Consider the following 25,730-nt stretch of genomic DNA (forward strand, 5'->3'; position numbering starts at 1 on the left):
GGTGGTGAACATCTCCAAGCAGAAAGTCTGGATCGACAACCGGACTCCTGTGGCCCGGATTGTCGAGTTCGGGCACTTTCCCCGGTTTGGGAGATTTGTCCGGCCGGGAAGCAAGCGGTATCAGGAGTGGCAGCAGCTGATCTACGAGAACACAGTGTCTCCGGAAGCAGAGGCACGTGAGCAAGAGCAGATCGAGCTCGAGTGGAGTCGGCAACCCCCAGCCGTCGAAAGACCGCAGCGTGAATGGCCAACCAGGATTCTCCTACGGCCTGAATCGGGATCCCGGACGGACCGGCTGGTCATGCTCCAGCAGGGTAACGCTGAGTCCCGGGCGGGATCCGTCGAGGGCGTCTCAGACGGAGGTGATAACGAAGCAGAATCCGTCGACGTCCGACTGTCGAGGACGCTCACAGCGATGTCGGCACTGCAGCTGAGTCCGATTCGAGTTCTGATGAGTGGAACCTGATCATCTCTGATTGGGCCGAGTCCGACCTGGATGGTGACCGCTCGGAAGACATCTCCGACCGGGAAGAGCCTGACATATCCACTGCGTCGATGCCCAGTACCCCGCTGCGGAAGCTGGAGGAAGAGTACAATCGATGCATGCGAATTAATCAGGAGGAGCTTGACCTGGAAGCTGGAGTGTATCTGCACGAGGGGAGCGAGTTGTTGTCCCAGTTGCGTGACGAATTGGCCTTGCTTCCTGAGCTGAAGGACCTGAGCCCGAATGTAATATCGACAAAGCTGATGTTGGAGAGCCCGGGCGGACTACCCCGGATGGGGAACAGAAGTTGCGCTCTATACTCAAGTATCACCGCAAGATCTTCCTTGGGGATGACAATGCTGCGCCGGCCCCGGCCAGGGGCGTGGTGTGTGGCCTGGATGTGGGTGACGCCAAACCCTTTGCTCAACGACCAAGGTCCATTGCCCCTCACTTGATGATGAAGGTGTACGAGCTCCTGAAGAAGCTGCTGGAAACGGGTCTGATCGAGATGTCGCTGTCGCCGTGGGCTTCCCCGATTGTGATCGTCCTCAAGAAGAATGGCGTGGACATCCGAATGTGTATCGACTAGCTCAGCAACTGGGGGGAAGAACGGCTTCGGCCCGGGCCTCGCGGAGGCACTCGACTTGCTTTCATTTGCTGCCGCCAGCCACTTCCGAATCGTCCTTTCGTGGACGCCGGTCGCCGTTGCGACTGTGGCAACAGCGATGCCTGCTTGGACTTGACCGATTATCTCTTGCTTCATCTCCTGCGTGTAGGTATTGACCATTGTGCTGTATTACTTTCAAAATGAAGAGTGGGAAGTAGATGGCTCGTTTACTGACGCCGGCCCATCGAGTTCCCGCCTAGATTTCCCCGCCAACCAGTTCCAGTTGTAGTAGTTAGTATGAGTTTCGTACTTAATGTTATTTCTACGAATAACAAGACGGAAAGATACAAAATGCGTCCTCACTGGTCAACCCCACCACGGCACCGAATTAACCAAACGACCCTAGATTGGCCGTTTACTTACATTGGAATTGAACCAATAATCTATTTGTATATCGATATCGTTATGTATGGATTCGATGCTGAATAGACACCTTTTGCCCACGTATTTTACATCTTTTGCTGCCACTCCTGGGACTCGTAAATTGTAAAATTGTCAGCGACACCTTTTGCTCATGTATATTCAATTAGGTACGAATATCAATCTCGGACAGAGGAAACCTTCTCCTCAAAAGGAAACTTGCTGCCAGCGACGACATGCCGGGGATAGAGGCTCTTGATGAGCTTGTGCGCGAGCAGCGCGATGACGTCCAGTTCCGTGTCGTCGACCCAAACAAGCGCTCGCGGTTCCACGAGCGGGATCTGATCAAGCTGGTCCAGATCGTCACGCGCCGTAAGACCTACAAGACGCCGCATGGCAAGGGCGAAGAGGGGTGGCAAGCCGTAGCAGACCAGCTCAACGAAGCCGTGACGGCTTCCTTCTCGCTCAGGGCATGCCGCGACAAGCTCTCAGCGCTGGGCCGACAAACGCTTCAACTTGCGCTTCTTCTTGTCCTTCTCAGCTTGTTGAGTTTCATCGAAGCGGGTCTTGAGCTGTAGATACCCTTCGAGGAGGTCGCTCAAGCCTGTATGCTGCTCAACAACGCCGCTGGCACGACGACTGGCCGCTGTTGCTCTCTTGTGCTCTCGCAGAAAGCGATGCGTAATGCAGCGCAGAGGTAAGTTTTTTGCAGCTAGAACAGCTTTTAATTAACGATTCAATAATTGACGTACAGGTAGAAGCGACGCAAGGCGAAAGCCCTCGGTCAGGAGCGTTCAACTGCGCCGGAAGCTCCAGATGATGAAGAGCATGCTGTCCAACACGACGCAAGCGAAGCTGAGAGTGCTGCCAGCGATGAACGCACAGGCCTGCGACGTTTGTTGGGGAGTGAATACAGCAGTGATGAAGAAACGAAGCAAGGAGATAACGAAGAGAGCGACCAGACGGAAGAAGACAACGACGAGGAGGAGAATGAATCCGGCCACAAGGTCGGCAGGACGCGCCTTCGAGTGAGCGAAATATGGGCGCGGGAAGAAGCGATGATGGCCAAAGATCGAGCGGCCCAAGCTGCTCGAGATAACGCGCTGACGAAAGCCGTTGAGACGCTGGCTAACACGACGCACTTGCTTCTCCAGCATTTCGGCGGCGGAAGCGCCAACCGCAGTAGCGCTGCTTAGCGTGGTCACATCGATACCATCTCTCATTCTTTTTAGTTTCAGCGACGAGCTAAGTTATTTTTTTGCTAACGAGTAAGCCAGCGTACGAGAGGCATCAATAAAATATTGCTTTGGTTTCCAACTAATTATTGTTGCCTAATCCAGTCCAGCAAAATACTCCTCAAATGAAGGCGGGCGAACATCAAAGTAGCTGCTAATGATATTCTGGTGCCGTACGATCGTCACGCAGTTAGCGAAAATGGCGGCGACCTCGTAAAGCATACCAACGGGAACGTTCCCAATGCTCATTTTGCGCTTGAAGTCCAGCATAGCCCATTCACCAATTATTTTGCCGAACATCCACTCGACCAAGATCCTCACTTTGCTAAGCGACCGGTTGACTTCAATCTCTTCTCTTGTTGCTCCCACCTTGTCAAAAGGAGATGCAAATACGTCCGTCTGGCCGTAGGCAGGGTCGCCGTAGAGCAGGTAGCTGTGATATCGCTGATCGCGGTCGATTATATTCTCCAGGTCTGAATCCTCCAGCAACGTAAGGTCGTGCGCACGTGCTTGAGCAGGGCCAAACATGTGCACGATAATTCCATCCGGTGTCGTCACGGCCTGATATTTCACTGCATGAGAACGCTTGTGACCGTTGTACATCGCTCGCTGCTCGATGCTATCTCCTGGACGGCATATTTTCCTCACCGTTCCGTCTATAAAAATAAAACCCCACAGATTCTTCAGCGCCGATCCTTTTGCGTAGATAGCTGATGCGAAGTCTTCCAGTCGCGCACTAACCCGATCCCAATCTCCTTTCAGTAGCGGGGCGCAGCGCGAAGATATTCGATCACATACATAGTAGAAAATGGAACTGAGATTACTCTCCGATCGCCCAAACTTGGTCACTTGCTCCCTCCAGCGGGCCGGATACCCCTCGATGCCAGATACTCGATATCCTTCTTCAGTCGAGAAAAATGGTTGCAGTCGGAATTGCATCAGCAAATAGGCTAAGTGCACCTTGCGGAACCGAAAGCGGTTGATACAGTCCTTCTCCGACAACGATTGATATTAAATCGGATGTCTGGAACTTGCTCCCGAAGTGTCTCTTTTTCGTGATCTCGCATCTGCATTGCTAGCGCACACGCTACAGCACGCGAAAGCATTTTTAGGTGTCGATAACGGAGTAGCCTTCTATACAGCACCCAAGTATCGATGCTGTTCCTCGGCGTCTGGCGCAATATTTTCTCTGCTGCTTCAACTATCTGTTCCTCCACCTCTAGTGACCCCCCCCCCCCATCTGTCGTTGAGTGATCGTCAGCGTGTCCTTCGTCACCTTGTTCGGCTTCATCATGTTCGTCATCACCCTGCTCGCCGTATCCTTGGTCGACAAGCACTTCATGCTCGGCATCGTCGGGGTTCCGAGCATCCTCACTGAGCTGGCGCCAGCTTTGCTCGACGTCGCCACTGGTAAAGCCCTGCACATCACGTACGTCACCACGGACTCCATCGCCGTCACCACGGACTCCATCACCGCCACCACGGACTCTATCACCGCCACCACTATCACCACTTAAGAGCAAAGCAACTAATCCGTTGCGAAGATTACCTCTGGAATCGTAGCCAGCTCCAGCGACAGCGGAAACATCACCGCCAGCGGTGAAGGTGTTGCCCATGCCTCCATCATAGTCATAATTAGGGCCTCGACCGTCCAACCGCACGGAGTGCTCGTGATGGCCCCAGCTGCTTGCGACGGCCATCACCGTAAGTGCCCAATGAGGTTCCTGCATCTGGCGCTGTGGACTTGCTGCTTCTGGGGTCCCATGCGTTTGGTGGCTGGTGGTCGCTCCTATTGTGGATGTGCGCCTTGGCTGTAGCTCTATGCGTGCGTCCGTCATGAGCGGGCGGGAGGCCGCGACGGCATCGGCGTCGTCTGCAGAACTCATCCGAGCGCAGAATGCGCACAAGCTGAGTGCGGAAAGCTGAGAGAGCGCATGCTGTAAGAGCCTGTTCGCGTTGTACTAGAGATGGAGATGGTGCACAGCTCGTTCGCTATGTATCCATCTCCAGACAAATTTTAAGCCAATCACAGGACAGATATGGGATGGCTCTCCTCCCCACTTGAGAAAATGTCACCAGTGCGGCCACGCGTGCGGAACATGCCGCTGCTCAAGGCTCTTCGGTTCTTGCGCCCCCCGCACGTCATGACGAAACGCCAGCGTCCGAGCCCCTCGTCTCGCTGACACCATCTGCCGGTGATGAAGGTCTGCTGCTAGAAGGCGCCGAGACTGCGTCCACATTTGTTCCGCTAGCTCAAGTATCAGTGGCGATGTCTGCTACGCCAGAGCCTGCTCCCGCCCCATCTCGCATGCTCGAGCGTCTGCAAGCCTCGGCCGCACCGCAAGCAGCACAGGGCCGAGGCAAGTCTCGCCTGAAAGGAGCTTCTAACGTCTACCTCCGTAGTGATCTCCATGACGTAGCTTCTAGCCATGCCCATTGCAGCTCCCACCTCACGATATCCACCCGCTGAGCCCAGGAAATACAACGCCGCTGCCACCTTCTTTTCGTAGGAATGCTTCTTGACCTTAGCTTGTGCAAAAGCGACCCCATGATCTTGTAGAAAGCTAGCTGTACGGAAGAAGGTTGATCTCGTACAGCGCAGATTGGTCTCGAACCAGCTTGAATAGGCTGATGATTGAAGCATCGACTCGAAGCGCAGAGTGGTGACGGTAAAACGGTTCTTCTTGCCAGCAGGAGGTCCTGGTTCGCAACTGTCTGCATACAAAGCCACAGCCTGTGCCACGGCGGAGCACGCAGCGAGGACATTGCATCTTCGTCTCCCATGTTGTGCCTGGCCCTGTAAATCTCTAGGTAGATCCGCCCCTCTCCACCTCAAAGAGCTGCAGACGAATTCACAGTGCCATCTCTAGTTGTCTTGTTGTGTGCTACCTACTTTTGACCAATCCGGTCACACTTTTGGTTTCCGTCTCCATCTCCAGCTACGTAGCGAACAGACTCTAATGGGCCTACCTTGGCTCACTACTACGGCTTACACGTATGCGCACGTGTATGAGGAAGCGTAGGTTTCTTTTACTTGAGTTAAGTATACTCGAGATCCACGAGTATACCTTAAACAAGATAAAGACTCCAAGTAGCGGGTTTTGGTAAAAGATGAGAACTGCTATTTTTGTTTTATCTTCTGACTTCCTCTAAATGTAATATTCTAAACTAGGAATCTGCCAACGGCTCGTTGGCAGGATTCTGCTAACATGCAAGTCACTCATTGGCTAAAAGATGCTGCTTTCAGCCAGTAGGAATCCTAAATGTGTATGGACCACCCGTCGTGGTGGTCGTAAATGTATGTAGTCATTGGTGTACCTTACACCAAGGTCGAGGAAGTGTTCAAACATCTAACAGACATCGCATCTGTTAGAGTAACAAGTGACTGTAGCCACTTGTGCGTGTAACCCCGTTACACCATCCCCCGTCAAAGTTAGACGTGCCGGTCCCGGCACGTCAACCACCATTGACCGCTTGGTCAATGCGTGACGTTGAAGAGAGCGCGCTCGTAATGGAACGAGCGCGTCGAAGTTGAAGACGGCTGGCGCAGCAGCGGAGAACCTCTCTGCTGCTGAGTAGCATGTGCGGCAACGTGCGAAGCGCGTCGCTGCCGCGGGGGCAGGACCCACAGCCTGCCCTTGAAGTGCCTACGGGCGCTGTTGTTAACAACAGCGCTCGTATTACTTTCCAGCGTGTAGCGCATGGTGGGCTTCGTACGCCCTCACCATGTCCGGGACGTCTTCGAGCAAGACGTTCCGCGGCTCCCATGTATCTTGGTTGGGAGGGAATCCTCTCCAACGGATACGAACACGAACCGGTTGCCTGTTCGTTCTCGGGATACTGTGACCAACAATCCGCTCAACTATCCATCGAGTTGAGCCGTGTGCGTCACGAATTGGCGACGGTGGTGGTGGAGACACGCCCCGTGTGTGGTCAACTTGGTGTCGACCCTGATCTCGCGTCTCCCCACGACCGAGTTCCGGTCGTGGAGTAGTTCCAGAGCGCTGGGCGCTCTGAAGTATCCTCAGGTTGCGGCGGCCTTCCAGGCCGCCTCGATCGTTCCGGCCGAGCTGGACCATTAGCTCGACCCGCTGCTCCAGCGCGACTTCGCGCTGGTGAGGATGACGGCTTCCGCCGAGTCTTCTGCTTCGGTTCAGTCGAGCTAGGTAGCTCGTACTGCAGGTATGGCTTCAGCCGTCCGACGTAGAACGTCGGATGGAGGCGCATACTAGACGGTATGTCCAGTGTGTAGGCGTTGCCGTGCCGTGCCAGCACAGTGGACGGCCCGATGAAGCGCGGAGCGAGCTTGCTCACCCCGAAGTCGGAAACTGGATGTTTAGGCAGGTTTTGAGTAGCTAACAAAACCAATGAACCTTCTTGAATTTATTTGTGTTGCCCCTGCCAACGTTGTCTGCGTTCAGCTTCTGTCGATCAACAGAAACTGCAATAGCGTCTTGGACAAACCGAATGACGGCTTGTCTGCGCTGCAAGAAGTTGATTGCGTCCGAGCTGAACTCGTTCAGCCCGTTTCCAGCAGTAGGTTCGGCCTCTGCGTTCGTCTTCGTGGTGTCTGTGCCCTGCACAGACGCGCGGTTCTCGGCTTTACTTCGTGTCGTTGCGGCTGACACTGTGCAAGTGTCAGCGGCAGTCTTCGGCTGCTGCGTTGCAGTCGGAGATCCTCCCCCACTTAAGGAAGGAGCCACCATCCCGAGTAGACTCGGGAGGCGTGGGTGCCTCATGGCATTCACGTACAACGGCGTATGCCCGGTCGAGGCATGCACCGAGTTGTTGATGGATTACTCCGCCATCGGCAGACACTCGCTCCAGTGTTGGAACGAGTGAGCGTAGCTCTTAAGCACGTCAACGAGCACGCGGTTCACGCGTTCGGTCTGCCCGTCCGTCTGCGGATGGTCTGCAGTCGACATCGAAAGTTGCCTCCCAAGAAGTGTAAACACTTCTTGCCAGAGATGCGCAGTGAAGCGCGGGTCTCGATCCGACACTATGTCGATCGGCATGCCATGGTGTTTGAACACCATGTCAACGAACAGACGCGCCGTCTGCTTCGCAGTCACTTCAGCGGGTACCGCAGCAAGATGGTACATCTTGCTGAAGCGGTCAACAAAGACCACAATGCCCGTGTTCTCCTGGCTGTCCGGGGGAAGACCGAACACGAAGTCTAAAGACATGGACTGCCAACACTCCGACGGAGTCGGCAGTGACTGCAAGGGAGCCTGCGCGAAAGGCGCAGGCTTCACACGTTGACAAACCTCGCAAGCACGGACGTACTTGCGCACCCATATATATTGGTGGGCCCAGTAGAAGTGTCGCGTGAGAAGAAGGTATGTCTTCTCACGGCCCGGATGCCCCGCAGTCGGTGCATCGTGATTCTCGTACATGATCCTGAGTCGCAGGTCATGGTCATTGGGCACGACAACGCGGTCCGCGTTGTCGTCGACCGCACTGTAGAGTAGTAACCCGTCGTGCACCCGATAACGGTGTGCACGAGCACGAAGATGCTTCGGCAGCTTCTGACGAGCTTTGTCAGAAGGCGCTGAGCTGTAGGCCAGCAAGAGCTTCGCGTCCGCGTCGTGCGCGTACGCGACCTTCACGTCGTCCAACAGTGACGACGTTGGGGTGCTCGATCGCATGGCGTCAATGGCATTGACGTCGGCATCAGTCGTGACGTAGTCAGGTCGACGCGAGAGCGCGTCGGCCACCACATTGAGTCTTCCGGGTTTGTACTCAACCCGGAAGTTATACTCCGCGAAGAATGAGAGCCATCTCGCCATCCGTTGCGAGATGTGCGGCGACTTCACAGCCGTCCGCAGTGACGCGTGGTCCGTATAGACCACGAACGGTTTGCTTCCGAGTAGATACACTCGGAACTTCGCGAGTGCGTACTTCATGGCAAGGAGTTCCTTGTCATGCACCGGGTAGTTCCGCTCAGCTGGCTTCAGCTGACGCGATTGGTAGTAGACCACACGATCACGACCCTCGTGATCGTGCTGCATCAACGCACATCCGATTGCGAAGTCGGATGCGTCGCACACAACGTGGAACGGGCGATCTTGGTCGGCCACCGCCAAGATCGGCGCCTCAGTCAAGCCCTGCTTGACTGCATCGAAGGCCTGCTGACACTCAGCAGTCCAAACCCACTCGGCGTCCTTCTTCAGGAGCTGTGACAGCGGGCGTATCATGCCCGCGTAGTCCTTCACGTACTTGCACAAGTACGTGGCTAAGCCAAGGAACTGCCGCAGTTCCTTGACGTTCGACGGCGTTGGCCACTCATTGTTCACTCTGACCTCCTCAGGGTCAGGGCGGACACCGTTCTTCCCAACGAGACACCCGAGCACGGGTATCTCACTCGCCTCGAAGATGCACTTCTTCAGGTTCGCGTAGAGCTTCTGCTTGCGCATGAGCGCAAGCAGCTTCCGGAGATGCACCTTGTGCATCTCAACATCACTCATCCCGTCCGCAGCCCGGCTGTGGACGAACACATCGTCGAAGTAGCTCGGTGCGAAGTCGCGCACCGAGCGCAACAAGTGCGTCACGCACCTGTTGAAGGTCGGAGGGGCGTTCTTCGGCCCCTGCGGCATCACTAGCCACTCCCAGAGCATGCCGCTCGGCATGCTCACAGCCGTGAGAGGGATATCGCTCTCACGCATGAGGATCTGATAGAACCCATCGCGCAGATCAAGAGCACTGTAGATAATGCTCCTGGCTATCGAATCGATGATGACATCTTTTCGCGGTATCGGTGTCTGCGCCGGTATCGTCGCATCGTTCAGCTTGTTGTACGCATGAACGATGCGCCAGCCGCCCTGTGGCTTCTTGACACAGAACGTCGGATCACTGTGCGGGGATTTCGATTCCCGCACTTGTCCAGCTTTGCGACGACTCTCAAAGAAGTCGTCGATCGCCTTGACCTGCTCTCGCGGCAGTGGCCACTGCCGCGTGACACAGTAGCACGAGGTCAATCTCGTGCTGGATGCCCTTGTCCTGCGGAAGCTCCGCAGGGATCTCTTCCGGAAGCACGTCCACGTGCTCCCGTAGAATCTCGTAGAAGGGACTCGACTTCAGCGAGTCCCAGCTCTGCTCCTCATAGCGCTCCTTCTTAGTCTTCGCACTGAGAGTGTCCTCGCTCTCAGTGGTGCTCTCCATGAAGAACTGCCTCAGTTCTTCATTCTCGCTCTTCGTTCTCTTGGCGTCCGAGAGAATGCACATTTGCTCGATGCGTCCATCGTGCAAGTCACGCGCGAAGCGCTTCCAGCTCATGGCTGGAAGCGAAGTCAACTCCGACGCTTGCGTCGGAGGATTAGCGAGAGTCATCTCCCTGTACCGGGACCCGGAGCAGGTACGCGTCAAGACGTTCAACGTCTCGACGTCCGGCTTCTCAGCCCCCGTCTGCCCGGCAGACATTTCTTGTAGCGTCTCGGCTCCAGTCCGAGACTTGCGCAGCGACCTTCGCATGCGCTGTCTTCTTGTTTTGCGGAGCCCGGCTCCGCTTGGTTCTTGACCTCGTCCAGGCCCAGCCGTGGACGGGTGTTCTTCTTGTATACCGCCGGCGGGTACGTCCCGCGGGCGAGCGACTTCAAGCCCGGCTGCACGACAGCATGCAAGTTTTTCCGGTGCGGGACGTTTGCAACCGTCCGCACCGCTTGCAGCGTCGGCTCCCGGAGCCGACACGCCATCTTCACCTCGACGCCTGTTATTGGCGGAGCCCTTCGTTACAAAGGGTGCGTCGACTCCCGGAGTCGACGCGAAATTCCTTTTCGCAGCGCCGGTTCCAGGAACCGTCGCGACTTTAATACCTCGACGCTAACCATTGGCGGAGACCCCCATTACGGAGGATGCGTCGGCTCCCTGAGCCGACGAATCAAATTCACCCAATCCATCGACTCCCGGAGTCGACGGCGTTTCGTCACCTTGGCTCTTATTATTGGCCAAAACTGATCCAATCAGATTTGCGTCAGCCTCCACGGCTGAGGCGTGTGACTCGCCTGCGTCATCCGTGCCCCTTGAGGTCGGAGACTCTTCCTGCTTCGCTGAAAAGCGGGTGTCGATCTCCGAGATCAACACATTTTCTCCTTCAGCCGTCGGCGGCGACGCCGACGCTTGCTGCTCTTGCGCGCGTGCTCGCGCGCGCAAAGGGCGCTCCGGGACAGCGGCATTAGGCGCTGACTCGAGTGGGGAGTCGCGCGCACCTGTCGGTGCGTTTTAGCGGCAACAGGGCCATCGCTCACTGTTCCGCTGTCGCGACCGAAGCGTACGAGAGTGCGCTTCTCCCAATCGATGAATGGATCATGCCGTGCAAGCCACTGCATGCCCAATACAATGTCAAACTTATCGTCCAGATCCAGAACGATAAAGGTCTCGACAAACTCTTGATCTTCATACGTGAAGCGCACGCGTACCATGTGCTTCTCGGTCTTCACGACGGCACCCGTTGCCAGTCGTACCTCCAGCATACTTCGAGGTATCTTTAAATCCTCGAAGTCAAGCCTTGATAGACTTCGCAGTCGAACAAAGTTGTTCGACGTGCCCGAATCAACCAAAGCACGAAGAGAGTTGCTCTCTCTCTTCGAAGACACGTTCAAGATGACAAGGTTCGGTTTGTCATCATGCATTTTGCAGTGAGAAGGGTCCTCACTGGGGGGCTGCAGTCCTCAGTGTCGCATGTCCGAGTTGGACATGCGTGACTGCTTCACCAGTAGGGCGCCCCGCGCCTACTAGGTTCCAGCGTTTCTTTTGTTTTTCCACGATGATGCCCGGCATCGCCGCGTCGACCACCGTCTCGGTGCACGGGTACCGTGCACTCTCGGGCATAGTGACCGATCCTTCCGCAACGGAAGCATCGTACATTACTTCCTTGTTGCTGTTGATAACCAACAGCCGTTGCATTCGAGAGGTCCATTGGTTCCGGACCTCCCGCTATCGCGACCGGAGGCGGTTGCAGCCTCGGCGCATTCGCATGCAGTTTAGCCTGCCTCAGACTAAACTCCTCCTGCATTGCAAGAGTAATCGCAGCTTCGAGAGTGCCTGGGTACTCACGGAAGAGATAGGTCTTTACAGGCCCATCTCTCAGACCCTTCATGAACGTGACGACCTTGGTCGCCTCTTCTATCGGGTTGGTCACAATGTTCGAGACCAAGTACCGTGCTCTCTGCGCGTAAGCATGGACATCGTGCTTACCCTGCTGTAGGTCGAGGAACTCTGCCCTCGACCGAAACTCATTTTGCGGGGGCTCAAACGCTTGCCTGAGCTCCTCCTTGAAACCCTCGTACGTGCTGAAGCACGTAGGAGCAGAGAGTCGGCGTATATACGCCCAACTTCTCGCGCGTCCGCCAAGGCATGACATGGCAAACGCAACCTTGGACAACGGGTCGACGATACGTCGAGCCGCAATGGCAGTGTCGAGTTCGACAAGCCACCGGAGGAGAGGCTCGTCCTCTCTTCCGACATAGTTGCTCACGTTTAGCTTCAATGATTGCTCGCGCGGTGTCGTCCCCGACGCCACCGTGATAGAGGAAGCAGCATCATGCTGCTCCTTCATGATGAATTCCAGAGCAACACCGTGTTGCTCCGTCGGCGATAGTGTGCGCAGCATTGCAGCTACAGCCGCTTCTCCAATGACTGTTGACAGTCTTTGGAGTGCCTCCCACTCTGGGTCCGACAGGTGGAGGCAGTCAGCGCGTGCAACATGAGTTGCAGGCGAAGTGGAGCTTTCCATGAGCACTTCCGCGCTCATGAATAGGTTCTCGGCTCCTCGTTCGTACAGCTCCGTACGAACGTTCAGGTAGTCGGTCGTTGGACGGACTACAAAGTGCTACCAGGTGTAATGGGCCTACCTTGGCTCACTACTACGGCTTACACGTATGCGCACGTGTATGAGGAAGCGTAGGTTTCTTTTACTTGAGTTAAGTATACTCGAGATCCACGAGTATACCTTAAACAAGATAAAGACTCCAAGTAGCGGGTTTTGGTAAAGGATGAGAACTGCTATTTTTGTTTTATCTTCTGACTTCCTCTAAATGTAATATTCTAAACTAGGAATCTGCCAACGGCTCGTTGGCAGGATTCTGCTAACATGCAAGTCACTCATTGGCTAAAAGATGCTGCTTTCAGCCAGTAGGAATCCTAAATGTGTATGGACCACCCGTCGTGGTGGTCGTAAATGTATGTAGTCATTGGTGTACCTTACACCAAGGTCGAGGAAGTGTTCAAACATCTAACAGACATCGCATCTGTTTGAGTAACAAGTGACTGTAGCCACTTGTGCGTGTAACCCCGTTACACATGCGATACGATCGCAAAAACCTGTAAGCCAATGTATTTGGTGTATGAATAATCAAAAACGGATATAAGAGGTATATCACAGTAAAAAATCAGTCAATCAACGTTTGAACGTGACGGCTTTGACGCGTTTTGGTGCGGAAACATGTGCTCGAAAACGCGTAAATTACGTGGGCAAAAGGTGTCTGATGATTTTTTCTTTGACTGTTTTCAAATAGAAAAAAATGCAATTTTGGCAGCCCTGCCTGAGAATATGAGGCAGCCTCAAACAAAATGATACTAAGCCACCATTTAGAGATACCGAGATAATCGCGTTTGAAGTTGACCAATCAAATTTCGTACCTAACAGGACATCGAAAATTTGAAAGTTAAAATCACTCGTTATAAGCGAAACACACTCTAATTCGATTGCTTTTAGCACGAACTTTCCGTCAATATACAATACGTAAATTTCGGAGAAATATTGAGCTCACAAGCCCCAAATAAAATCCGGGATTTGGGGGGTCCGAAAATGGAGATATTTTTTAAGACCGACGTCACTCCGCGAGTTCTTAACATTTTTCATCTCTCAATAGCTCAAAGAAGCTCAGAACACGGCTCTTTCGAGCGGACATATTATGTTCATTATTTGTATAGTTATCGTACTTGCTCACATGTCATCACATGTGTATGGGGTTAAAAACCATACTTAAGTACAAGCCCATGATAGTTCATGATGGCATCAATAACCGAGGAAAATGCATAAAACGTAAATGGGCCTAAATCGTTTCAACCTTGCGAGTAGCACGAGATAGCGAGGCTCGTTGGCCTGCAGCTAGTCATCGCTATAGTAGATTGCGTAGTTAACCATAAAATGTCTTCGAACTGGTAGCCGCAGTGCTGCTGGAAAATTATTGTTTTAGAAGTCGATCCATCGTACGACGTCAAGTTGAAGTCAACTTCAACTGCAGCTTGCACTAAGTTTTGTCCGCAAAGTGCTTGTCTACGATATTAATAAAATTTAGAGAACTATTTTAACTAGTTGGATTGACTTCACGTACCAGCGTGATTCTTGCTATCGTCAGAGCATACGGACCCGGGTCGAATGGGCTCGTTCAGCTGCTTGCCGCTGTTTATCCTGCCGCCGCTGCCTGCCGTGCCGCCCTTACCCCCACTGCCGTCAGGCTCGATGAACTCGACGAGATACGTGTCCATCATGGGCGTGTTGGTGAAGTTGATCTTGCGGTGGAACGTGCAGCGGATGTCGATCATGTCCTTGACCACCTCCTGGACGATGGGGCTCACCAGGATCTTCTCGGGGACGCCGTTCGACTCGAGTTCGTTGGCCGTGAGAGCATCCGGCCCCCACATATTGTAGCGCAGTGTCGTGGTGCCGATCACGCCGCCGATGATGTTGCCGACGTGGATTCCGATGCGCACTTGTAGTCGCTCGCCCGTGTTCGGGTCCTGCAGGCGCAAACACAATGAATCGATGCTTTGCTTCTCTTACTTCGTAGTACAACTGATTAAAATTGTTTGATACCAACTTTACAAGGCGGATATACTGTAGATGCACAACACCATCTCGCGGAAGTCTGCAAGTGCACAATATTTACTAACCTACAAAATAGCCGACTGAAATTCTGTCGGCAGCTGACCTACGTCATAAGCTCGTGGGTTGAGAGCGATTCCGATGTGCGGTGCAGCACGCTCACGTCTCGAGAGCACAGACGCGTGGGCTCATTCCGTCCTGAATCGCAGCCAAAAATCCGCGAGAACAGTCCTCCTTCAACCTTCCTGGCCTTAGTGTTGCTGCGAGGCAAGCGCGACGGCCTGCGCTGCAGAACCATTGCATATTGGTTCTTCTGGCACCGTCTCGGGCCATCACCTTCGTGTCGCCGCGGGTTGCAGCTCCAGACGTTGTCCTCCATGATGCTGGACAAATACTCCACAATCTCCTGGTGCTTCATCTTGGCCGCTCCCTTCCGCGCCTGGAAGAGGCACCCCCTGGTCGAATATCTGCACAGCAGCTTCACACATTTGATGTGTCCGTTCTTAGCTGCGTCCTCCAGCGCCCGCGGGTGGGGCCCTTCCGTCCGATGTTTACCCAGGAACTCCACCACTTCCGTATGTCCGAAGCCAGCAGCACAGCCCATAGCCACCGTCGTGCACCCCTCAGTGCGATTATCATGCAAGAAGCGCACGACGTCGAGGTGGCCATTGGACGCCGCCATATCCATCGCTTCGTACGTGCACCCCTCGGTCCGATGTTCGTGCAGATACTGCACAACCTCCAGATGCCCCGCGATCGCCGCCGCGTCCATAACTCCAGCCGAAAACCCTTCGTAGTTATGCTCGTGCAGCCACCGAATAGCCGTGAGGTTTCCCCGCGACGCCGCGAAGCACAATTGCCACGGACGCACGTGCACGAACTGACGGGGTACGTTATCGTGCAGCCAGTCCATGACCGCAACGTCTCCGCTGTAGTGGATTGCATAGTTGAGCAGGTTGCCCTCGAACTGGTAGTCGCTCAGGTCGCAGTGCTGCCCGATCCACTGCAGCGCGTCGAGTCGGTTGAACATGACGGCGCAGCGGATGACCTCGTAGAATTCGAGGCGCGGGTTGTGGCGGTGTTCCGGCTGCTGGGAGACTTGGTACAGCAGCGCCAGCATCTCCAACTCGTCGCGGATGATGGCCAGTTGGGGCAAGTAGCCGCGCGGCTGCGGGTACAGCGCAGTGACCGGTGTCACCTGCCGGCGTCGTTCCGCCTTGACTCGCTGCGCCTCTCGAGCCGCGAACGCGCCCACGACGAACGGGACGCCGCGCATGAAGCCGCCGATATGTTGCAGCAGCTCGTCCTGCGTCAGCACCAGCAACGCAGGCGAGTCGCCGCGAGGGAAGAGCGCCATGGAGGCTGGAGCCAGGGGTACGGGTCTTGTTGATGTTTGAAGGTGGATGAGTGGGATCATCGATGGGCGGGTACCGATGTTGTGGTACACTTGTGTGCTGGACGCGCGCCACACGAAGTTGAAGTTGATCACTCCAGCGAGCCCTGGGAAGAGCCGGCTCCTGGGCTCTTGGGTGAACCCAAAAAGTCGCGAGCTCGGGCTCCTGGGCTCTTGAGTTCAACAGGTTAAGTGAAAGGAGCCCTCCAGAACTGTGAGCCCTCGTTAAGGGCTCCCCCTCACCTGTGTTAAATATCTCGCTGATGATTGGCCGTCATTGAAGTATCTCCAGGTTCTAACCTGAAAAGACATAGGAAAAAGGGCTTCTCCTTGAGGGGAAGGAAGGACTATCGGCGACGCTGGGGTGGCCTCGGAGCGGCTGTACACATATGAGCGGCGCGAGATCTTCTAGTGTGGCGATCTTTGAGCTCGATCTTCTAGCGTGGCGCATCGATCACGCGAAGTTGCTCGCCTTAAGTCTAGGTAAAATTGGCCAATCAGATATTACTATGAAGAGCCCGTCATAGATTTGAAGCTAAATTTGGGGAGCCCTGGAGGGGAGCCAATGGGGAGCCCGAACCAGGGCTCCTTGATCTCGTACTTACCATGAGGGAGCCCATTTTGTGCGACTTTTGGCTCTCGTTTTAGGGGGAGCCCACTTTTGAAGTAGACGGGCTCGGGCTCGTAGAAGGTGTGGCGAGTCCAGTGGCGTGCATTGGAGAAGTAAAAGCGAGAAGGTGGAGGAGGGGAGGAAAATTGTTGGATGCGGACAGCGGGAGGTTTTGGTCAGCACGGTTTTACGCCCTTGAGTTCAGTGACGCCTTTCAACGACGAGTCCACGCGCAGGCGACGCAGCAACAACTCTCGAGACTTGAGGAGCGCACGGAGCAGTGGGGTCTTGCTTTACCTCAGCGCGGAGTGAGGCGAATACAACGCGAAGTATCAGGGGTGGCTACCCTAGCGTTGCGTCTTGCGTTTTACCATAATGGTGGGACCCACGCTTCTGTTGGCATGACATGGTTGGTCGCAGCATTTAGTCGTCAGCTGCCGCGATTTGCTCGGAGAAGCAGCTCGGATGGCGGCTCCATCCAGCTTGAAACAACCCTTGAAGCCGTGATGTTGTCGATGTTCGCAATCGAGGAAAACAAACTACCATAGGTACTAGTAAATGGATATTGTCGTCACTTCAACTTGTATTGTCGGCTGGCTACAGCCAAGGGTTTTGTCAACCGCTACAAACTCGGCAACAAGTGCGTGGTTGCTATTGTGCGTTGATCGTTAGCTGTTCTCTTTTCGTTTTCGAGGCACGCTGGTGACGACGTCAATAGCGCCAACCACCTCCTCATACGACGAGGTGTATACATAACTCAGAGGGCGATGCAGTAGGGCGTTTCGGAAATGCTGGAGGGCGCAAAAATACTCTGCGTATTGCCTGCCCTGGTCCAGTTCATGGGGCGTTTTGTGTGGGCGCGCGCCTCACTGTGAATAGCTCCATTGCACTGCAGAAACCCCAGACGTCGACCACAGCCGCCGCTGCTTGCATTGAAATCGGGGTGTTGGGCGCTTTCTCTCTTTCCGGTTGGTTGCTCCGAGGGGGGAGTGCAGCGGCATCTCGATACTTTTGTCGACGTGTGATAGCGCGACGTTGCTGACTTCCCGAGCCTTGGTGGGTTTATGCATGAGCGCGGTGCCAAGCCTGCTGTCCCGCCCGGTCCTCCAGCAAGCAGTATGGCGTCTTCGCTGCATCCGCAAGCCTTCCGGTCGGGCATCAGCAGTTTCCCGTCACCGGTGAGCGACGTCACCTTGGTCTCGCAGAAGGTGGACGCTACCTCGAGCGCGGACGCTGTCACTGCCACCTCTACCAGGACTAGCAAGAAACCCCACGAGAAACCCAGTTTATTCAGCCGGTTATTTCGCCGGAACCGCGTGGGGGACCAGCCCAGAGAAGGCTGCGATGGAGGCGCTGGGGGCGATTGTGATAACAATTCACAGGAACTCAGCAAGAGCCGCTTACTGTTTGTGAACGATGTGCGTCGCACGATGGCCTACGCTGCCTATATGCAGAAGAATCACCACGGGGACCCGTACTGGACGAATACCGTGTGCTCTTCCAAGTACACAACGCTCAATTTCCTGCCCAAGTCGCTGTTCGAGCAGTTCCGTCGCGTGGCAAACTTCTACTTCCTCATCATCTCCCTCCTTCAGCTGTGTACAAACCTGTCTCCCACCAACGAGTACTCGACCATCGGGCCTTTGATGCTGGTGCTAACCGCGACAATGATCAAGGAGGGGCTGGAGGACCGAGCGAGGCATCAGCAAGACTGGATCGTGAACCACGGCAAGGTGGAGACGCTGAACGGGGAGCTGGAAGTAGGCGGCAAGAAGAATGCGCAACCAGCAGACGAGTTCTCGCGCACGCTGCAGCTCGGCGACTTCCAGGCCATTTTCTGGAAGAACTTACGCGTCGGCCACGTAGTCAAAATCCACGACCAGGAACAGGTTCCAGCCGATATCGTCATCCTGTTTTCAAGCCAGGACAATGGCGAGGCAATGTGCGAGACCTCGAGTCTGGACGGGGAGTCGAATCTCAAAGTCCGCCACTGTGTAAAATGGAGCCAAATCGTGCCTCGGTCCCCGAAAGACTTTGCCGACACAATCCACGGCGAGATCCGATGCGAAGCTCCGAACAAACGACTGTACAGCTTCGACGGCGTGATGCGGATCTCCCATTCAAGGTTGCAGGTCGTCGGTGAGCCTCCAGCGCCGGCGGTGCAGTCACGACCGATAGAAGAAGTACAGACAAGTCAAGGCTCAACGCCAGCAGCGGAGGAAATCCCCATCACAATCGAGAACGTGCTCTTGCGTGGCATGAAGCTCTGCAACACCAAGTGGGTCGTGGGGGTTGTCGTCGGAGGCGGAAACGATACGAAGCTGGTGCAGAACATGAAGGCGATCCCCTCAAAGTTCAGTCGCCTGGATCGCATTGCCAATCGCTGCATCTTCCTCATCTTCTCGGTGCTCTTCGGCGTCTGCTGCTTCAGCTCCGTCCAGGCCGCGCTGTTCGCTATCAAAGTCCACAACAAGCCGAGCTACGCTGCGGCAGTCCCGTACATCGAAAAGTTCCACCCCGCGTACTTCCTCGAGGCGTGGGTCACGTATTTGATTCTGTACAACAACATGGTCCCGATCTCGCTTTACATCAGTCTCGAAGTGGTGAAGTGGTACCAAGCCAAGCGGATCGAGAACGACCCGAAGATGTATTGCTCGACCACGGGTCGTGGCGTGACGGCGCGCACGTCCAACGTGAACGAGGATCTGGGGCAGATCAAGTATATCTTCAGCGACAAGACGGGCACGCTGACCAAGAACCAAATGCTCTTCAAAGTGTGCAGCATTGGCGGCATCATCTTCGACGGGTCCAACATGCACCTTCGTCGAGCAGCTCAAGCTGGCAGTGACGATCTCTCTGGTGGCAGTGACATGATGATCAAGCTCGGATCATCCTCAGCCGTTCGAGGCGGAAGTGCCGGAAGAGACGGCAGTGCGGACGGAAGACGCAAGTCCAAGCACGTGTCGGTCACGGAAAAGGATGTGCGGTCGTATACGCAGATGATCAAGTTCGTGGAGAACCCGACCCGATTCTCTGGCAAAGAGGTGCATGCGGTTGAGCTGGCGCGACCATTCTTCCGGTGTCTGCTACTGTGTCACTCGGCTTCTGTTGCAGTGGAGGAGAGCGCGGCGTCTGCAGATCAGTCGGGAGACACTCGAAGCGCTACGGGACGTACTCGAAGTGAAAGCGCAGACGGGAGTATGCGAGCCGAAAGTCGACGTCAGAGTGGAGTCAATTCCTTTACCAGTAATCATGCAGCAGGGGAAGCTTCGGACGCTTTCCCCTCCCTCAAAGGAGACCGGAAGTTCTTTGGTTCCTCGCCTGATGAAGTCGCGTTACTCAACGCTGCGCTGGAATTCGACTGCGTCTATGAACGACGAGATGGTGACGTGATTCACATCCGGTTGTTCGGCAAGAGTGAGTCGTACCAGCTCCTGGCATTGAACGAGTTCGACAGCACGCGCAAGTGCATGTCCGTCGTCGTCAAGAAGCTGAACCGCGACGACTCGGACGGACGGCGTCAGGACTTGAAGCTCGCTCGTGTTCGCGACACTCTGGGGGATTTGGACCACGCCTTGGAGACTGATCTCGACGCGCTGAGTAGCGACTCCGAGTCGGAGGATCAAGATATCCTCGTCTTCTCAAAGGGAGCGGACACCGTCATGTTCGCCAACGCCTGCAAGGATCAGGACATCAGCAAGCTGGCTCTGCACGTCCACTACTTTGCCGCAATGGCGCTACGCACACTGTTGCTTGGTTATCGAACGCTGTCCATGGCGGAGTATCTCGAGTGGAAATGCGAGTTTGACGCAGCAAAGAAGGCGCTATCTAACCGCGAGCAACTGTGTGTGGGGGTCGCCAGGCAGATTGAAAAGTCGACCAGACTGCTGGGTGCTACTGGAGTCGAGGATCTGCTTCAGGACGGCGTACGCGAGTGTATTTCTCAATTGTCCCTCGGAGGTATCAATATCTGGATGCTCACAGGCGACAAGGACGAAACTGCGATCTCCGTAGCGCACATGTGCGGCCTCATCGGTCCCAAGAGCAAGATGATCATTATCAAGGGGAAGAATAAGCAAGACTGTCTCGATGAGATCGCTAAAGCTCGTCGGAAGCTGAAGAGGGAGGGCGTTTGGGTCCCTGGCGTCGCATCGCAGGACATTTCGCTGGTGATTAATGGCGAGGCACTCGAGCACCTGCTAGCAGACGCATTGACGTCAAGCACGATCAAAGCTCAATCGTCTTACGTCAGCTCAAACCAAGTGGCTCCACACTCGAGCAACACCAGCCACTCAGACCCGGCCTTCCACGCCAGCGCCACTATGGACATGCTACGAAGCGAGCGGGATGCACATGGAGGGCGCTTGAGCCGCTCGATGTCTTCAAAATCCATGGGAAATCTCCCTTTCCAAGCGGCTCAGATGGTGCAGAACTCGCGGCATCGCTCGAGTTCCAGGCCGGGAACAACTAGATCCTCGATAACGGAAACCAATGGCGGCGCACAATTGGCGCACGAATTGTTTCTCGAGCTTGCGTCTCAGTGCCGAACAGTGGTGGCCTGTCGGTTGAGCCCCATGCAGAAGGCCCAAGTGGTGAGCTTGATGAAGTCTGCACCTGGTACACCACTCACGTTGGCAGTGGGAGACGGTGGCAACGACGTGAGTATGATCCAAGAAGCTCACGTGGGTATCGGCATCTACGGACACGAAGGAATGCAGGCAGTACGCGCTGCCGACTTCGCTATCGTCACTTTTCGTGACTTATCGCGACTTTTGCTGGTGCACGGACGCTGGAATCACCGTCGAGTGGCGCGCGTCATTTTGTTCTCCTTCTACAAGAACATGGCGCTGATCATGACGCTCTTCCTCTTCTCCTTCTTCAACGGGTACTCAGGCCAAACCCTGTACGAGTCGTACTTGATGGTCGGGTGGAACGTGCTGTACACGATCCTGCCCATTTTCGTGCTTGGAATCACGGACGAGGACATTCGGGACAGCGCCGTCATGCGCTTCCCCTTCGTCTACCGCAGCTCTCTCAGACGGAGCGAGCTGAGCATACGCGGGCTGAGCTTTTGGGTCGTGAACGCGCTGTTCCACTCGCTGCTGGTGTTTGTTTTCGTTAAGAACGCGATGGGAATGGTCTCGTCAAGACACAGCCACGCCAACGGATTATTCCCTGATGGAACAGCAGTCTACGGCGCTCTCATCATCACTGTGACTCTCAAGGCGTCGCTGCACATGCAGTGCCTGCATCGCTGGACAAGGGCGCATTACATCTCCCTGTTCGGAGGCTTCGTCGTGTACATTTTGTTCGTCGCCGCGTACTCGCAGGCGTATCGGATGTTCCCCACGTTCGACGTGTTCCGCGATTTCTCTGGTCTCGCGCAGATCCTCTTCTCGGAGATGCTCTTCTGGGTGCTGCTCTTCTTCACGTCCGTGACCTGCATCTGCTTCGACTTGACCATCATGTACCTGAGGAAGATGTACTTGCCAACGAGCAACGACATTATCCTCGAGATCGACAGCGGACTGGGCGAGCTCCCTACGTTACCAGTTCGAAACGCTGATGGATCCGTCGACAATAGGGCGGCAAAGCTGATCTACAGCTCATCAGGCCGGTCGGACGAGGGGAGCTACGCAGGGATTGGTACGGGGATAGCGGCAGGGGGAAGCGCTCGATCGGAGAAGGGGGAGCTGGCGCCGTCACTCCTAGAGGGCGAGTGGAGTCAGCAGTTCCGCGACTTTGACCTCCCTACCGAGCACGACGAACTGTCCAAGCAGCTCGTGTCAATACAACGAGAGCTTGCTCAGGAGATCGGACACCCGGATCCTCTCAGCCAGGAAGACGACGCGCACAGCTCTCGGGCCCTACGCGTTCAGCCTCCCGTTCACCCGCTCACGCTCGAGTTTATGGGCGAAGAGCACCAACGCCTCGAAGAGGAGTACGAGTACACGTTCGCCTTCCGAGAGCGGAGCCGTGTGATCTTGTGCCTGAAGGTCATGGCGTTTATGATCCCGCTCTACGCAGTCTACGAAGTGCTCTGGGAGCGCGAGACTTCGTACATCTGGATCCGCGTGGGCTACTTCGTGTGCGACCTGCTCTTCATGCGCTTCGCCCGTACCAGGTTCTTCGTTCAAAACTACCAGCTCTCGATCCTGCTGCCGTACTCCATGATCGGCATGGCGCTTACGCTGACCATCTCCGACACGGGCAAGTTCGCTGCAGCGCTCTACCCCGTCGGTCTCTTCGTGGTCATCCGCGTCAAATTCCTTTACGCGCTGATGCTGTCGATCTACAACTTTGCCTTCTACATGCTGGCGGACAGACTCAACTCGCTCGACTACGAGAACGGCGTGGACGTGTCCGACCTCATGCTCTTCGCGCTTTACTTGGTGTTTGTCATCGCCTTCGGGTCCTACGCGTGCTACTCGCTCCAGATCACCATGCGACGCGATTTCCTGCAGAGCCGCTCGCTGCTCATCGAGCAGAAGCGGTCGACCCAGATCTTGAAGAACATGCTGCCGGAGCACGTCGTCCAGCGCATGCAGAAGGGCGACACTCTGATCAGCGAGGACGAGCAGGACGTGACGATTCTCTTCTGTGACATCGCCGACTTCGCCTCGTTCGTCAACCGCTTCAGCCCGACCGAGGTGGTCTCGCTCCTCGACCGGGTGTACTCACTCTTCGACCAAATCTGCCAGAAGCACGGCGTCCGCAAGATGGAGACGGTCGGCAAGACGTACATGGCGTGCGCTGGCTTGCAAGGCAAAGACCAAGGGAGAGAGGCAGCTCTACGTGCAGTGTCGATGGCATTGGACATGCTCTCGTGTCTTGAGAAGTGCCGAGCGTCTAATGGCAACGGCATCAAACTGCGCATCGGAGTTCACTCCGGTCGAGTTGTCAGTGGACTCGTGGGCATGAAGAAGCAGCAGTTCTCGCTCTTCGGTGATACCGTTAACACGGCATCTCGGATGCAGTCGACAGGTATCACGGGGCGCTGTCAAATCTCCCAAGTGACGTACAAGAAGCTCGTAGGGCATTTCAGCTTTGAAGAGCGCCAGATTGACGTGAAAGGCAAGGGTAGTATGACCACCTACCTGGTAGGCGACCCGCTGACGGATGTGGCCCAAATGGCGTGTCTCGGACAACTCGAGTTCAGCACCAAGCGCGACTCGGTTCTGATGTCGCAGTCGGTGATCAACGTGCGCCGCCCGTTTGAGCAGGACTTCTTGGTGGCGACCCGCAACCGGATCCTGCACTCGGCTAGGCAGCGATGGAAGAAGTACGACCCCATCCGCATGCTGCTCGGTACCCCACCCGATCTCGCTTCATTTGGGGGCACCGACACGAGCGAGAGCGTCGAGCAGCACATGCTGACGGAGATTCGGCTGCTGAATATGTGCTTCCGAGACGAGGAGATGGAGAACAAGTACCTCGAGAATACTCTGTCTGACCGAGTGGAGGGTGCACGCACTACGCTGCTCGCTCTGGCAGTGTACGCGTCGTTCACCTGCATGCGCGATCTGCTGGTGGAAATCTTCTCGGTGCTCAGCTCGGACGCCCCGCAGAAGGAGATCTCGGCCACGATGTACGTCATTTTGCTATTCATTCGCAGTCCGTTCGCCATTGTGGCGATACTCGTGGCGCGTCGCGTGCGAGACGAGTTCGTCTTCTACTCGGAAGTGAAGCTCCGCAACGTGCTGCTTGGGTTCTACCTCATCGGGTTGTTCGTGTTCACCCTCGCTGAGGCGCTACTATGGGGTTTGAATTATAAGGCCGACATCGACACCTCGCCGAGATACGTGAACTTGTGTCTGGACACGGTGCTGGCAATGTTCGTCGTCTCCAATGGGCGATCGATCCTGTACCGCCACGTCGTGGTGTTCAACGTCTTGGCGCTGGTGATGGTGTCCATCACCACGCTGGTCTCGCTGCAGGCGTATCACCAGGACGCAGCCAAGTTCAACTCCAAGTTCAAGACGAGCTACCCGATTGTCCTCACGTACTTCTCGGTGGTGGCCAACATCATCGCGTCACAGAGCGTCGAGTTTTTCACGAGGCGGCAGATCTGGCTCAAGACCCGGACGCAGCTTGAGACGATGAACGCCGACCGACTGCTGTACCAAATGCTCCCGGCCGCTGTGGTTATGAGGCTCAAAGAGGGCGAAATGGTCTGCGACCAGCACCAGCAAGTGGGCATCCTCTTCTCGGACATCAAGGGCTTCACGTCCATTGCGTCGCAAGCTGCCACCGCCCAGGTCGTCAACATCCTCGCGTCGTTGTTTTGCGCCTTCGACAAGCTCACTGAGAAGCACGGAGTGTTCAAGATGCAGACAATCGGGGACGCGTACGTGATCGTGTCGGGTCTGCCCTACGTCGATATGAGTCTGGGTCCCGGACTAGTGACAAGCTCCGCCAGCACCGCCGACATGTCGAACGCAGACGCCAGCATGTCCGTCGCGCCGGCTGGTAGTACTGGCATTCCGGCGGGTATCGCGTCGACATTAGCTCGACTGTCTAGCAACCGCGTGCTCCCGTTAGAGCGGAAGAGCGAGATCATTGGAAATGACGGCAATCCTCGAGGCTCAGGAGCCAAACTCCGGTCGCATTTACTGCGCAGAAGCACGCTGAAGCACAAACACCAAATGCATCTTCGCAACCACATCCACGACCTGCTGGCCATGGCGCGGGACATGCACAAGGAGGTGCGCAAGGTGCAGGACCCGAACACGGGCGAGCGACTGCAGATGCGCATCGGAATCCACGTCGGCAACATCATCGGCGGCGTGATCGGCACCACGACACTGCGCTACGATATGTGGGGGCCGGATGCTCTCACGGCCAACGAACTCGAGTCGAACGGCGTCCCCGAGAAGATCCTGGTGAGCCCCATCGTCCAGGAGGTGGTCAAGGACATGATCGACATCCGCTGCACGTTCCACCGCAAGATCAACTTCACCAACACGCCCATGATGGACACGTATCTCGTCGAGTTCATCGAGCCTGACGGCAGTGGGGGTAAGGGCGGCACGGCAGGCAGCGGCGGCAGGATAAACAGCGGCAAGCAGCTGAACGAGCCCATTCGACCCGGGTCCGTATGCTCTGACGATAGCAAGAATCATGCTGGTGCGGGCTCAGAGCCTACGTGAAGTAACAT

General features: G+C 55.5%; 5 protein-coding genes across 5 annotated transcripts; 2 read left to right on the forward strand and 3 right to left on the reverse strand.

The window, feature by feature from the left end:
• Positions 1-1,747: 1,747 nt before the first annotated feature.
• Positions 1,748-2,707, forward strand: PHYSODRAFT_306677 (hypothetical protein; the record flags this gene model as incomplete). Its single annotated transcript, XM_009538805.1, has 3 exons — positions 1,748-2,085; positions 2,202-2,208; positions 2,270-2,707. The coding sequence occupies 3 exons, from the start codon at positions 1,748-1,750 to the stop codon at positions 2,705-2,707; spliced, it is 783 nt and encodes a 260-aa protein (XP_009537100.1).
• Positions 2,708-2,842: 135 nt separating this feature from the next.
• PHYSODRAFT_529482 (hypothetical protein) lies at positions 2,843-3,349 on the reverse strand (the record flags this gene model as incomplete). Its single annotated transcript, XM_009538806.1, has 1 exon — positions 2,843-3,349. One exon carries the CDS (start codon positions 3,347-3,349, stop codon positions 2,843-2,845), a length of 507 nt encoding a protein of 168 aa, XP_009537101.1.
• A 347-nt stretch (positions 3,350-3,696) lies between these two features.
• On the reverse strand, positions 3,697-4,446 carry PHYSODRAFT_306678 (hypothetical protein; the record flags this gene model as incomplete). The annotated part of the gene is made up of 1 exon (XM_009538807.1): positions 3,697-4,446. One exon carries the CDS (start codon positions 4,444-4,446, stop codon positions 3,697-3,699), a length of 750 nt encoding a protein of 249 aa, XP_009537102.1.
• A 692-nt stretch (positions 4,447-5,138) lies between these two features.
• PHYSODRAFT_407630 (hypothetical protein) lies at positions 5,139-5,390 on the reverse strand (the record flags this gene model as incomplete). The annotated part of the gene is made up of 1 exon (XM_009538808.1): positions 5,139-5,390. A coding segment is annotated over one exon (252 nt), but the record flags the coding sequence as incomplete, so codon positions are not given.
• Positions 5,391-17,691: 12,301 nt separating this feature from the next.
• Positions 17,692-25,722, forward strand: PHYSODRAFT_529491 (hypothetical protein; the record flags this gene model as incomplete). The annotated part of the gene is made up of 1 exon (XM_009538809.1): positions 17,692-25,722. The coding sequence occupies one exon, from the start codon at positions 17,692-17,694 to the stop codon at positions 25,720-25,722; it is 8,031 nt and encodes a 2,676-aa protein (XP_009537104.1).
• Between the last annotated feature and the right edge of the window lie 8 nt (positions 25,723-25,730).

This window comes from Phytophthora sojae (assembly GCF_000149755.1).
Source record: "Phytophthora sojae unplaced genomic scaffold PHYSOscaffold_12, whole genome shotgun sequence".
In the NCBI taxonomy this organism is placed as follows: domain Eukaryota; phylum Oomycota; class Peronosporomycetes; order Peronosporales; family Peronosporaceae; genus Phytophthora; species Phytophthora sojae.